The 15010-nt window shown below is 43.2% G+C and overlaps 2 protein-coding genes across 3 annotated transcripts in view; one reads left to right on the top strand and one right to left on the bottom strand.

Moving 5' to 3' along the window:
• The window catches only part of LOC100115847 (putative oxidoreductase GLYR1 homolog), a 37099-nt gene extending 23218 nt beyond the window's left edge, over positions 1-13881 (bottom strand). The window contains exons 1-8 of one of the 2 annotated variants that reach the window (XM_001600402.6): positions 13779-13881; positions 13311-13658; positions 13132-13168; positions 11864-11952; positions 11662-11788; positions 11483-11590; positions 11058-11270; positions 10680-10853 (exon numbers count right to left, since the gene is read on the bottom strand). In XM_001600402.6, the coding sequence (XP_001600452.1) occupies positions 10680-10853; positions 11058-11270; positions 11483-11590; positions 11662-11788; positions 11864-11952; positions 13132-13168; positions 13311-13345 (783 nt within the window). In that variant the 5' untranslated portion in view covers positions 13346-13658; positions 13779-13881. The remainder of the gene's footprint in view (positions 1-10679; positions 10854-11057; positions 11271-11482; positions 11591-11661; positions 11789-11863; positions 11953-13131; positions 13169-13310; positions 13659-13778) is intronic. The other variant, XM_003426936.5, reaches the window with a different exon arrangement.
• On the top strand, positions 878-5482 carry LOC100678635 (leucine-rich repeat and immunoglobulin-like domain-containing nogo receptor-interacting protein 3). Its single transcript, XM_003426935.5, has 4 exons — positions 878-1591; positions 1992-3802; positions 3939-4221; positions 4303-5482. The coding sequence occupies exons 2-4, from the start codon at positions 2001-2003 to the stop codon at positions 5002-5004; spliced, it is 2787 nt and encodes a 928-aa protein (XP_003426983.1). The 5' UTR covers positions 878-1591; positions 1992-2000; the 3' UTR covers positions 5005-5482.
• Positions 13882-15010: the final 1129 nt, after the last annotated feature.

Here is a 15010-nt window from a genome sequence, read left to right as displayed (position 1 = left end):
CAATAACCTTCACTTAATTGCGTCAATTTTCGGTGCGTACGGTATACCGAACACACACGCTTGGCTGAAAATTACATACGTCAGCGTAAATAACGTGAACTCGCATTAAAGTCTTGAATTAATACAACACTGCTTAATTACTTGTTTTTGCGTGATTCGCACTGCGGAGCTTCCATTATAGCAACGAAATCGAGCAAAAGTACCAGGATGTACAAAATTTCTAATTTTAGCACTGCTCGCTATACGATCAATTGTTGCTGGCCGGCGACGGTTGTGTAATTAAGCTCGATATAACTAAATGAGTTACAAAACTATTTTCGAGCGTTTCACAATTTCTGATCAAAACAGTTATACAGGCGATTGCAAAACACGAGCGCACACATGTAACGTCTTCGTGTTTACGTACGTATGTACACAACCGAGTAGAGACTCGAAGTTTATAGCCCGGATGTTCTTACCCAACCTGGTTTAACATCAAAGAGTAGTAGCGGGCAGTCGCTTATTTTACACGAGGAAGTGTATAGAGAAAACGGCCGATCAAAGGAAAAGTCCGCACAGTGCATATAACGGATGTTTGCTTTTTCGGAGCTACCATCATGATCGCAGGACAGTTAATTGCTCTGTACAACCCCGTCGATGTGTTCCGGGTGTATACAAGCACGTAGCTCGACGAAAGACCGAATGCGAGTAAATGCGAGGCTCTGCTCGACGTAAACACGTATACGGGAAAAATGTCATGTGACCTACCGCGGCGAAGGTTGATCTGCGTACGCGTGTACGAAAAATAAAAACACGCTTCTTGAATCATTTCAAAACGACTAGGTTACAGCAAAAAACAATCCATATTATAACACCCATCGGCTGGCTCTCCCAGTCCCATTTCGGCCATATACCGCGCGCATATTATAAGCATCGAGTGAAACCGAGCAGCAGCGCGTGCACAAGCACTCACACAGCAGCGAACTTCTCCCAGCAGCCGCCGCTCGCTTTCGAGAGGGGAAACGAAACGGTCGACCAACCCGAGAGGCGGCAGCGTCTGCGCGCGCGCACACACTGTGTGCTGCTGTTCTGCTCTACGTACAACTCAGTTTTTGCATCGGCCGCTCGGCAGTCGGACGCTCGACTGGCTCGCACTCGGCTCTGGCACGCGATTCCCTCCACACGTCCTCGCCACGAGATAGAGAGAGAGAGAGAGATAGAGAGAGAGAGAGAGAGAGAGAGAGAGAGAGAGAGAGAGAGAGAGAAAGAGAGAGAGAGCGCGAGATAGTAGCCACCCACACGCGAGACAGATAGACACACACGCGCGGATAATAGAGCACACGTCGCACCATGAGAGACTCGAGCGAGCAGTGCGTCGAGTGCGAGGAGGTTAGCGAGGAACAGCAGCAGCAGCAGCAGCAGCTCGTAGCTGGCCTTAGCAATGGCGGCGGCGAGTAAGATCGCGGCACAAGCAGCAGTAGAAATTTCGAGGCGAGCTCGACTCCGCCACCGCCGCCGCTGTCGTCGTGCTGCAGCTCGTCATCTGGGCCGGCGGCTGCCTTCTCGCCAATGTACACCGGGCAACGCTCGCGTACTCTCGACCCCGAATTAGGTACGACAGCTGATGAGTGTGCTTGGTGTTGTTGCCTGTGAGAGTGTATTCGTGCGTGCGCGAGCAACGAGATTCCGACGTTTTCCGATTGATTTTACGGCCGCCGTGCAGCACTTGTCGCGTTTCCGACGATCGTTCTTCGTCGCTAGCGAGTCGTGACTTTTTTCCGTGCACCGCAGCCTTGGCCGGTTTTTTTTTATCTCCTTTCCGGACCGAACGACCGCCGGGAGAGAGAAGGTTTTCTTTGTTCGAGCGGTGAGAGCGTCGAGTGCGCGAGGGGCCACGCGACGAAATTCGTACTCTCACGCGGCGTTTATACGCTAAATGAAAAATGAATGAATGAATAATTCACGCTCGACGACAATAACGAGCCCACCATTTGTTTTCTGTCGCTCCACAGGTCTTAGGAATGAGGGTGGCTTCGTGGCCCGCTGCCCTCCGCTTGAACTTGGCCATCCTGCTGACTCTCGCGGTAGCGGCTGCGAGCGTCTCGTCTTCAGCGACAGCAGCAGCAGCAGCAGCAGCAGCAGCATGTCCGCGCAGCTGCGAGTGCAGCGACGACCGATCGCGAATGCGCTGCGAGGACCGAAGCTTCCTGGGCCTGGGCTTCGGCACGGAACTCCAGGAGGTCGCCCTGCACCGCGTGCAGGCCTCGGAGATCCCCTCGGCGAGCCTGGAGCCGGCCTCGCGGCTGCGCTACCTCGCCTGGACGGCCAGTGGCATCGAGCGGCTCGAGCCCCACGGCTTCCGCGGCAGCCCGGAGCTCGAGGCCGTGAACCTAGGTGACAACCGGCTGAGCAGGCTGCCCGCGGAGGCCTTCCGCGGGCTCTCCCGCCTCCAGCGACTCAACCTCAGCGGCAACGCCATCGACAGCCTGCCGCCGGGCTTCCTCCAGGGCCTCGACGGCCTCGAGACGCTGCTCCTAGCTGACAACAGCATCGGCGTGCTGCCCTTCCAGGCGTTCGAGGCGGCGCGTAACCTGCTGCGCCTCGACCTCTCGGGCAACCGGCTGGTCTCCCTGCCCGACCACAGCTTCAGGCCAAACCGCGCGCTGCGCGAGCTCTGCCTCTCGGCCAACCGGCTGACGCTCATACCCTCCCAGCTCTTCTCCGGCCTCGGCCAGCTGCGGCTCCTCGAGCTCAACGACAACAAGATCGACTTCCTGCCGCGCGGCCTCTTCGCCGAGCTCGGCAACCTCGAGCGCCTCGACCTCAGCGGCAACCCCATCACCCGCGATGGCCGGCTCAGCTCCAGCACCTTCAGCGGCCTCTCCGGCCTCTCCTGGCTCAGCCTCTCGCGCTCGCGCATCTCCCAGCTGCCGCGCAACCTCTGGGCCGCGACGCCCCGGCTCAAGAGCCTCCTGCTCTCCGAGACGCGGATCCTGCAGCTCGACGACGGCGACCTCGGCCACCTGCGCCAGCTGCAGACCCTCGAGATCGGGGACGGGCCGCTGCGCGAGCTCGGGCCCCACGTCCTCGAGGACACGCCCCAGCTGCGCCGGCTGAGCCTGCGCAACGACGACCTCACCTTCCTGCCGGCCTCGCTGGCCCAGCTGAGCCGCGTGAGCCAGCTCGAGCTGCAGGGCAACCCCTGGGCCTGCGACTGCCGCATGTTCTGGTTCGTGCGCTGGGCCGAGGAGCACCTGCACCGCGCGGCCTTCGAGAGCGGGCTGCGCTGCGGCCACGAGACCCAAACCATCGACACGCTCGAGGCGCTGCGCTACCTCAACTGCACGCCGCCCAGCCTGGCCCACACGACGTCGGGCAGCGAGCTCTGGCTGATCCGGCGCGAGGTCGTGCTCGAGTGCGAGTTCACCGGCAACCCGCTGCCCTCGCTCACCTGGGTCACGCCCAGGCTGCGGGTCTTCCACTGGAATCCCGACCCTTCCTTCCCCGACGCCTTCGTCCGGCACCCCCGGGTCCACGACTACCCGGGCCTCGCGCCGCTCGGCACCGACGACGACGACGGCCGCATCCGGCTGCTCGAGAACGGCTCGCTCTACATCAGCAGCCTGCACCGCGAGGACGTCGGCGTCTACAAGTGCTTCGCCATCAACCCCATAGCCAACGCCACGGCGTACGTGACCCTGCGCATGGACCCCATAACCGGCTACCGCATCAAGATCATCAGCATCGCCGTCGGGGCGGCCAGCGCGGCCGGCTTCCTCCTGCTCACGCTCTTCGTCCAGTTCCTGCGCTACCTCTTCGTCAGGTGAGTCGATCTTTCCCTCTTCCCGCTTGCGTCCCAAATTCAACGAGATGCCCCGTCCCGAGCGGACAGCGGATCCCGCGCGCAGTGCGGCAACGATTAAATCAAAGCCCGACGGGCCTCTGCTTGCTGAGCGTAGGTGCGGCTGTCAGAAGTGGTGCCTGTGCTGCCGACACGTGGGCCGGACTCCGCGAGCCAAGCAGGTCTACCAGATGCTCGACAACATCGAGAACTACAAGAGCCAGCAGCTCGAGCGGCTCCGGGAGAACTACACGCAGCAGGTGCACCGCATCAAGGACAACTGCGCCCAGCAGGTCGAGTGGATTCGCGACAGCTACGAGGGCCAGATGCGCCACATTAGGGACATCAGGGACTACGGCACCAACCACCTCACCACCCTGCGAGACCAGTACTACGATCAGGTACGTCTAGAGCATCAGCAGTTCACGCCCTCCCGAATAAATAGTACGAATGATGCTAACGGCCGCGTTCTGTCTGCGCAGGTGAAGCGCGTGCGCGACTACTCGACGAGCCAGCTGAACTGGGTGCGCGAGAACTACGTCTTCCAGCGCAACAAGATCCGCAAGTTCAGCGCCCACCAGGTGCTCCGGCTGCGCGAGTCCTACAAGTACCAGCAGCAGACGCTCAACAAGGTCCTGGAGAACCTGCCCAACCTCTACCTGGACAACTGCCGCAGCGGCTCCTGCGGCCGCTCGGACTCGGGGGTCTTCGATCCGAAGGACCTGGTGGACGGACCGACGACCAGCGCCGGCGGCTGCGCCGACGACATCAACAACGTCGACACCTATTTCAAGGCCAAGATCGACGGCATGGTCGCGGCCTACAGCGCGAGCCTCGACGACATCAACAGCGAGTACTACACCCCCACGGAGCTGTCCTCCTGCTCGCCCCGCGGCCCCGGGGCCAGCAACATGCTGCACCTCGAGGGCGTCCAGGTGATCAACTACATCGACGACCGGCCCCCGGCGCCCCGGCCCCTCGTCAACATCATGGGCCCAGCCTTCCTCCAGAAGATCGACGAGTTCGGCAGCTCGTCGACCGTCGTCAGCGGCATGGAACGGCCCGTCTTTCGGGGCACCAGCGCCGAGACCCTCGCCGGCGACACTCGGGCCTCGCCCGAGATCCTGGGCCTGCTGCTGCCCAGCGCAAGCCTGCCCGAGCTGCCCCGCGAGACCAGACTCTGAAAACGCCGCTGCTGGGTCTCGCAGCCCTCCCGCACATAGTTTTACCGTTACCAAGATCGTGCTGGTGTGTTATAACGTTGTTGTTCTTGTTGTTGTTGTTGTTGTTGCTGTTGTTGTTGCTGCGCTGTCGCAGTGGTGTGATACGAATGTACGCCGCTCGGAAGATCGAGCATCGCCGAAGAAAGTAGTACATGAGTCGAAGTGTACAAAGAAGAGAAGAGACGCGGATAGTGCGAGAGACGAACACGTGGTGCAGTTACGGAGTTTTGAGTTTATCCCTATTCTTTCGGGAGCAAAGGGCCGAGATACTGTGCGAGAAGATCAATACCGCTGCTGCGGGCAAGCGATCAACGCTACGACAACAATGATCGAGCCTACATTAGGTGTCAATTTTAATCGATTCCTATACACACCGGAAACAAACTGCAGACTACGACAAATCCAGACAGCTGCATTCGGCGTCGAAGAGCTGCCGAGCTGAATGACTGAAATAACGCGAGGGAGTGCGGAGAAGAAGGAGAAGAGCATGGCAAAAAACGGCCGCTCAGACGTGTGTGTGTGTGAATATGTGTTGTTAACCGAAGACTGAAGAGAGAAGCCGCCGCCGCTGCCGACGCGAGCGGAGCTTACGCACGTATATAGGGAACGTTCTAGTGTACAGTATGAAATAAATATATATCATAATATATATATATATATATATATATATATATATATATATATATATATATATATATATATATATATATATATATATATATATATATATATATATATATATATATATATATATATATATATATATATATATATATATATATATATATATATATATATATATATATATATATATATATATATATATATATATATATAATATACTTATATATATATATATTATACATCGCTCGCTATAGAGACTTTTCGACTCGACGTGTGTGGGAGAGTGAGCGAAGAGTGTAGCATATAGAAACGAGGACGCGATGACAAAATCGGCACACTGGCGTACCTTATGTTTCGTTATGTTTGTTGTATTACGTAATCGTCGCAATAAGTGCGCGTGAATTCGTCTTTTTCGAACGAGAAATTGTTTCTTCGAAGATGGGCTATATCTTTTCGTTTCTTAATTAAATATACATATAACTACGCGCACGACTCATTATTAATATTACTATTTTCATTATGATTATGATTATTATTGCTATTATTACGATTATCATTACTATCATCGGATTTGGAAGTAGAGAAATGTGTCTCGGCGCGTTCTGTATGCGAGAGACATGCACGAGCGTACCGCTTTATTTGGATTAGGCCCGAAACGGGCGCGAAAATTGTTGTTTGAATTTTATCGAATAAAGAAAGCTGTGAGAAAGTACGAAAAAAATTATACAATATTATTGAACGTCGATTCTTCGATGTATCATGTCTATTGATTGAAGTAAATTCGACGAAAAATTTATATGTAAGTTGCAAATCATTGTGTCATCGCAATGCTTTGCGATTATGATTATCGATAACTTTTTTTGTCTATTTTTCTCGATACCTATATATTATCAATCTTCGATGAGAAATAAAAGGTCTAAAAATATAAACGCATTGTTTTATTCATCATAAAAGCATGACTTTGATGAAAAACTATGATAGCGTATAGAGTCTAACCGAAAGTTAGGGCCACTCTAGAACAATTGATTCTATTCTTTTTTTATTTGATTTATCGACTGGATATATAGTTGTGGTAAATAGATTTTCTTATAGTTAAAATTTTGAGTATTACTCTACTTTTGAATTCGATAAAGGGAAAGAGAATGAAGCTAACGATTTTGTTCGACTGTAAACTTTCGTTTTCTTTCTCTGCTAGACTAGTTATGCAAGAATTTCGCTGTGATTTTTCAAGGTTAATAATTATATGTATCAAGCCTTCCGCTTGTCAGATGTAGCAAGGAAAATAATTTTTTGGCACGGAAGGCAGATTTTTAGTTAAATAATTTAAACTATTGGGAGCTTCTCGATCATACGCTAGAGGCGATTGATTCGAGTATAAGTAGTGAAAAAAGAAACAATAAAATATGGTGAAGCTTTGCTTCATGGAGTTTCAAGTCCTGTGACCAAAGAGTGAAAAAATATTGCAAAAAAAGTCACCTTACTAGGGTTGCCGAAAAATGTTGGAAGTAATCACAAAGGTATAGCTATATACGATTTTAGAAGTAACGAGAAAATGCTCATAGGACATCGAAACTGAACAAGCAAACAAAACTTGGCAAATAAAAATATAATCATTCTAACAAAAGCCGATCACCTGACGCAAGACTCGTACTTATGCTTCCCTTGTATTACATATATATTTTTATACGTCGTTTTATCGTGAAATGAGTAGGAAATAGTTCCTTCCTTGGGTATACAATATACATATTATAATACATGCACGACTTTTCGAGACTGCCGAATTCCATTAACTAACTTTAATTTTCTTACACAAATTATTATTCTTCTTACAACTATAACACGCTCCAACATTTTACTCTTAAAGAACAACTAATTCACTAGCTAGAAACCATGTCTTTTTTCCTGATGCAGTAAGCCTTTTCTTAAACGAAAAAGTAGGGAGAGAAACTATACCAACTATAAAAAAAATTAGCCAATAAACTTAGTGTACGAACAACAAAAGTTCTTCTGGTTTTATGAGTGCTGTTATTATGATTTTTATAAATAAAAGTGAAATACAGAACTTTACTCAACATGAACCCTTTTTTGCTTTCTTTTTAGCCCCTTGTTTAATCGTAAGTTTTACAAATTTTATGGATAAAAAAAACAATGGAACACCAAAAAGACTGATGCAAACTCAAGCGTTTTCGTTTTGTTTAAAATACACACACTAAGCTTGAAGAAATTCGGCAGTCTTGTTGTTACAAGTACTTCTTCTTTTAAGCGACACAAAAACGCGCTTGAAAATCGAAACAAAAGCTACTCAGATAAAAATAATATCTTGCTATTGAGTGCAACGAATCGTGACAATTACTACACAAACAATTTTAAGAAGCAGACGCTGATTCTACACTTCAATAACTAAAAAATCTCTGATAAAATCTGTGAATTCACCTATTAAAAAAAAAATCAGTGCCTCATCTACTTTTAATGATTAGCGGGTAGTAAGTTTAAGTTTTTCTTCAAAATCGGTTTTTCAACGCTATTTAGTTATAACATAGTGCTTTTACCGTTTGCAATTCACTCTATGCTAAATGGATATAATTCAAAACAAAAATAAATACACAACGCAACACTGAGAGTAACGGAAAAAATTCAACTAATACAAATATTTGCTCGCCAGACTCCGACAAATTTTTTTAAAAACTTGCAAAATACTGAAACTTCGGTTTGAGCCACATGAAGGGCATATCGTACCGGATGTCTCTGTAATAAATTCAAGATTAACGATAAAGAAATTAAACTCATGCAACGAGAAATAATACTACTTAAATATTTGAGAATACGATCAATTCAATGTTTAAATAAGAAACTAACTTTAGAGAAGAATATTAAACCAATAAAAAGGTTGTTATAAATTGAAAATACGGCCGTATAACGTCCATTTTTTTTAGTAAATACGCACGTAACAAAGTACGCGGCGTTAAGTATAACATTTCTGGATTTTGTGAATTGCGCAAAGGCTAATGTTGAAACTTCAAAACTTGGGATGTGATTACTTATATAGGTTAACGATAGTTGAGACATTTACAAGGCGACAGTCTGGCATGCAAAATAAAATGTAGGAGATAAATAAAGACTTCGAAGAGAGAAAATGATACGAGATGTATCCTATATAGGAATTTTACAAAAATGTTGAATTGTATCCTTTCTGTATTTAGGAAAAAATATAGTCGTCATAAATACTGTAGCTGTTATCAATTCAATCATACTACATATAAATTTTAAGACATGTTTTTAAACAATTTTTTTATGATCAAATATATTAATATAATTTAAAATATTATAAGCGTTTTAAAGTGTGTAAAAAACGTTATGATACAAAAAATTGAGTCAGTATTCTACTTCTTTCATAAGAGTCTAATCAACAATATATCATTGTGAATAAAAATTAAACAAGTTAATTTATTCTAATGTCCATATAAATTCAAGTTTTTAAATACAATAAAACATAACCTAAGCGTAAAATCATTTGAAAGTACAACAAACAAAGGCATTTGAAAGTAATGCACTTATTTTGATTAAAAATTATTCAAGTTATATCTTGTTGCTCAAATCACGATACACGTTTAGGCATTCAAGACAATATTATAATCATATTTATAAAAGTTTAAACTCAAATCATCCGTAATCTATCAACAGATTTAATTTAATTTTGTTCCTGGAGTTACTCTTATTTTGTATCATAAATTACTCATAACATAAATTCGAAACCTTAAAATGTTTTGGAGTGGTTGCATTCAATATTTTGACTGCTATACATATCAATTTAATGATTATTTCTGATACTATACTTTTGATCTGGATGGCAAAAAGGTCAACTGCTTATAATTAGAATATTGCAATAATAAGGAATTCTGATTTACACGTAAAAAAGACGTATCAGAGATTTAAATAAGAAACAAAAAAATTTAGAAGTTTATTCTTTCAGTGTATTGCTTAGGAAGAAGCGCAAGTGACTGATAGGGCGATGCGCTACCAAATTGAAAGGCGCAAGTTATTTGCTTTTTATATATAGTGACGACAGTGCATCGAACAACTATGCGCTTTGTAAGCAAAATCCTTACTGTATTTCTCAGTAATAAAACTTAATATTGTTGGAGATTATAAGTTAGCCAATTGTTTGAAACCTAATTACCTAATCCCTAAACCTTGTAAGTCAAATCTTAATATTTAGTGGTATAATAGTTTTATTGAAACCACTAATTTTGTCATTATTTAACAAATCATGCGAGATTATTACGTCACACGGTATCAAAACCACGGCTACGTTTTGTGACGTCATCACGAATTTTTGAAACTTCTTTCAAATAAGAACAAAAGCTCTATATGAACGCACAATAGAAAAATCGCTCTAAATGCGTATATAGTTCATATTATTGATTGTATCAATTTGATATTTATTTGTTGAAATAGATATCAACGGCATCGTTCTTATCTATTAAAATTTACTGTATTCGCGTTGAAGTGTCTCAGTTTGAAAAGAATGCAAATTTTAGTTTATAATAGATGACTTTGGGTCTCTACACATATGCATGCACACACACGCACATATAGACAGACACACGCACGCGTTCACACATACAGTATATATAAGGGCAAATGATAATTTTTATATAGTAAGTATAAACTCCTAAATGATTAATAGTTAATAAAATCGCATTCAATAATAATATTAATAATCTCGTTCCATGATTCGAGTCTTTTGGCTATGTGTTTTATGCATAAATCAACATAATAAAATGTATATTTTCAATGATAAAATTTGCACCCCTAGTTTATCACTGAAGTAATTGTTATGGTATTGCATATTTGTACGAATATATGTTAAAAAGGCGACATTAATCTTAAAATTTGATTGTAATAATTACGTAACGGAATGCAAAAACTCATGTAAAATTACGTAATTTTTAAGTCAATATACAATTACAATTTTAAATCATCAAGTTAATTAAAATAAATGAACAACATACCTTTTCTTGTGTCCTATTCCAAACGACGACTTTGTGTCCACTGTTTAAAAGATTTTTAACAATTCCGCTACCCATGATACCAAGTCCAAGAAAACCAAATTTCAAGCTGGAAGCGCGGATGTTCTTGTCTTTAAGTGTCTGCGATAAAGTTTCGACATCTAATGGTGGAGTTACCTGTGACAATTGCAATGACAATATATTAAAATTATATTAGTATATCATGGACGAAAAATAAAGCGTGTAACACTATTGTAGTAAGAATAATGTATGATAATAAAACGATTATTACTCTTGATGAATCTTAGGCAAAGCAGTACGTGATCAAATAAATTTACTTTAATTATAAGTAAGAACAAGGTAAGGGCCAATGTCACTTACCGGTCTAGCAACATTTCCTGGACGATCTAAAAGAGATCCACTTTTTCTCAATGGTGTAGAATGATTCATTGCTGGACTCAAACTACCGAGACGGTTATTGCTACTTGCATTGGAATCTGTCCGTTGCTTTTTAGCGGGACGACGTTCGCTACTACCTCCCCTACTTTCTCTCTTCACTTTTGGAGTTTCCTGCAAAGGTATGTATGTTTTTAACTAAAATAAACAAAAAAATTTTATTTGTGTTATATGAAAAGTGCAGTAAAAAATGTCAATAGAAAAATAATTTTACAAATTTAAATATATGCATAACTTGGTGGCTAGCATTATGTAATTTGGTATACATTTTGTTTTATAAAATTACATTTTAATTGGTTAGAATACAATTCTACTAAGTTCTATTTTTATATGAATGAAAAAAAACTTACTTTTTTTGGTTTGATCTTTGGAGTTTTCTTTTCAACTGTTGTATTAATGCTGTCATCTTTTAATTTATCAAACAAAGTATCTGAGTCCTCTACTTTATCATCAAACACCTATGGAATATTTGTTATATTAAAACAATATTCAAACAATGACAATTAAGGTTGGATGTAATGATATATACCTCGCCATTAGCAATGAAGTTTTCGATAGCATCACACGCTTTTTTGAATCCTTCTGATTTGCATAATTTTCTACAAGCTTCCTTATGTTCTTGATAAGGTTTAATATTGCTTTCATCAATCCAACCACTGTAAGCAAATCAATAAATTAAATAATTGGGCTTCATACAAAAATAACTTCACATTTAAAAAAATTGAACGTACTAGTTTTCAGATCCAAAGAAAAAGATGCAATAGATTGGACCCTTCTTTGGGTTTGCTGGCTTTTTCATGTTGGCAAGAGGGGTTGATACCTTTAAATTAAATTCCAAAATTATAACATAAAAAATGCGTATACTCAGCTTCATTTCACGTAAATAAATTCATATGTTTTCTAATCAATCAATAATTAATAAAACAAATGTTTTACGCGAGCTTTGTTCCATACTTGGTTTATTTTAAGTTATGAGCTGATGTGTATGATCACAAATTGCGTTTGAATTTTAGCAATGCCGTAAAATTCAATAAATTCAAGCAAAGAATAATTAAGATTTTTATTTATAATGTCAGATTTACTCGAAACCTAAAATAAAACTAAATAATAATTTATAAAGAGTTTGTTGAATATGTTAGTACAAAAATTAGATTTTTTACATGCATCATATTATTTATCTAAGTATATATAAAGCACAAACAACTGCTGCAAACTAATTTTTTGTTAAACGATAATGAGACTCAAAATTTAAACCGCAATGCCAAAAAAATGATTAATTACAAATCTTAATTCAGCTTTTACCACTTTAAGCGCTCAAACAACGATACATTTTTGAAAAAGAAGCATCTACTTTTTTGAAAGGGTTAATCAAAGAAGTAAACACGATCAAGTTTAGGTTATAACGATCCGTATCTGCGCGGCAATTCGAATTCAGAACGGGTGTGGCGGCACCCGTTCAGAAGTAGAATGTAAGTACGAAATCGATGCAAGACGCTGTCAGTAAACAGCTGTAAAACTTTGACGAATCTTACACCCTTCTACTATCTAACTTACAACCTCTTTCTCAACTCAACAACTACTCTTGTGCTTATCGAGCCTCGCTCGTGTTATTCCCAAAATATCACGGAGCTCCGAGATACGTGCAACCGAAAACGTCATGCACCCATACTTCGTCATCCTTCCGTGATGCACCGATAGTCCGAGCGATGCCGAAAACTGCATGGAGAGCCTCAAGCACTCGCGCGATCTGACATATTTCAGCTCTTTATGCGCTTATACTTATTACACTCTGCTAAGACGAAAACGCGCCCGCCTGAGTTTCTAGGCACTCCAGCGAGAAACGGTACCCTATCCAATTACGGCATAAACAAGTACGCGCAAAGAACGAGACCGCAGTCGTGCAGCGCAGTAGGTAGCATGTGAAAAGCGCGGGAGCCGCATTGCTGCAGGCTGCCGTCACCGAAAAAAAAACAACAAGAGAGAAAAGTCTCAGACTTACCCGGCCAGGCCATGGGGAAAATCCCTTCATCTTCGCCCTGCAACAGAAGAGAGAGAGAGAGACAGCGCTAGCGTCAGTATTTGAAAAACAGTCGGCGCGGCGCTCGCGCCTAGGTTATGTTTACCGCGACGGAGCGGTGCTCCGTCGAAATCACTCCCAAATCACGAGTATATACGCACCAGACAAGATCACCGAGCTTGAAGACTTCCGTCATGGTTGATCGAGTTTTATCTGCTGCTAGTGCTGATGTGCTGAGAGACGGAAAATGCGTACGCAACGATAGGCGTTATAGCTCTGTCCCGACTGACGATCGGCTTGCGACTGACTGGCCCGCTGGCCGCCGTAGCGCGCGTCCTTTGCCGCCGGCTCGGCCTACCGACGCGCAGTGCCCGTTTGCGCAGCCACTACGCGGGTTAGCCGAGAGACTGTAAACAGGTTAGGCGTCGTTTGCACTTTCGCCTCGTGAGCAGCTGTCCGGGAAGGGTATACATCGAATCGCATTGGGGGATCCGGGTGCACTCGAGGCTCTAGAAGTCGAGGTATTCGTGAAGATGATGACGCTTCCGAACTACGTGGAGGACTGCGCTCGAAAGCTGCTCTCCTGCGGAGTTCGGAGGTTAGTATGTATATATGAAATCAGTTTATACTGTTCGTCGGAGGAAAAAGTTCATTATTCTTTTTGCTTGTCTCAGTCTCAACCCGTTTTAATAGTAGAAAGAGCATTCGTTCAGTCGATTACACGAGAGGCCCAGAATCAAAACTTGCCCAATCCTGTAGCTCAGAAAATGACGGTTGTTAGACGCTGTTGTGGACTCGGCTTCATTTTGTTTTCTCGATTTTCTCTCGCGATTCTCTTATATTTCGACGAATTAATCGCGAATTCGTCGCCTAGGATTTTTTTGATGATTTTCGCTAGTTGACTTTATTAAAATCATTGATAATTAGAGGATTGTTGTTAAAATGTTTGATCTTCATTTCCGGTTCCAGGATGTCAACAGCAAAGCATTCGTGGCGCTTCGACCAATGAGAGGGCGAGCAGAGCAGCTACTCGAGCGCTGATTGGCCATTGATTCAGCACCGGAACTCAGTTCGAATGCTTCAAAAATAGGCTCCCCAAAATTCGTGAGTCCATCATAGCATACGTATCTACAACTCTTATTCATTCGTCATAATTAAAATATTTCATGGCATGCAATGCGAATATTTAATATCAAGCATATGTAGGTATACACTGTTTAATAAATTGAACGGTACAGTTCAAAGTATACAGAACAGACTTTATCGAGTTATGAATAATGTATTTACTTATGATGCTTGCATAAAACTTTTGCTAGCTGTAGTGATACTAATTATTTCATAGAAGTTTAATAATTCTTGCATAATTAAGTAAGGTTTCCAAATGAACTTGAATATCAGAATGAAGTATTCAAACCGCATTCCTAATCATTAAAATTGAAAATTTGATGGCTTAATCTTGGGAATTAAAAATGTCAACGTGAAAAAATTTGTCTCGTCGATAAAATGATAATGGCTATTGATAATACCAAAGCTCATATGCATCAGTACTGAGACAGTAAATATTTTAACGAGCAATTGGCAGCAAGTTAATCCAAGGAGCAGCAAAATTTATACATTTTTTTATATTCAACCCTACAAAGGGTGTATATTAAGCGAGAAAGCGATTTCTCTCATAGCCCTGAAAATCATAAAAGTTGAAGCAGCCAGATGATAAGAATTAAGATGCACTTTGAACATGAAGTAAGAGAAGTTATAAATCGAAAAGCGTTGTACGACGGTCTGCAACCGTCACGTTACCTCATTCCTCGTAAGCCGCACATACTACTCTATACTCCTTCACAAATCTACGTCAAACGAGCCT

The sequence above is a fragment of the Nasonia vitripennis genome, chromosome 1, assembly GCF_009193385.2.
Source record: "Nasonia vitripennis strain AsymCx chromosome 1, Nvit_psr_1.1, whole genome shotgun sequence".
NCBI lineage: Eukaryota > Metazoa > Arthropoda > Insecta > Hymenoptera > Pteromalidae > Nasonia > Nasonia vitripennis.
The sequence above is the reverse complement of the archived record's forward strand: the minus strand, read 5'-3'. Positions and strand labels throughout refer to the sequence as shown.

Coding starts and splice junctions, on each gene's coding strand:
- LOC100678635 (XM_003426935.5), top strand. CDS start 2,001: ATGAGGGTGGCTTCGTGGCCCGCTGCCCTCCGCTTGAACTTGGCCATC. Junction 3,803..3,938: donor CTGCGCTACCTCTTCGTCAG/GTGAGTCGATCT, acceptor TGCTGAGCGTAG/GTGCGGCTGTCAGAAGTGGT. Junction 4,222..4,302: donor GAGACCAGTACTACGATCAG/GTACGTCTAGAG, acceptor CTGTCTGCGCAG/GTGAAGCGCGTGCGCGACTA.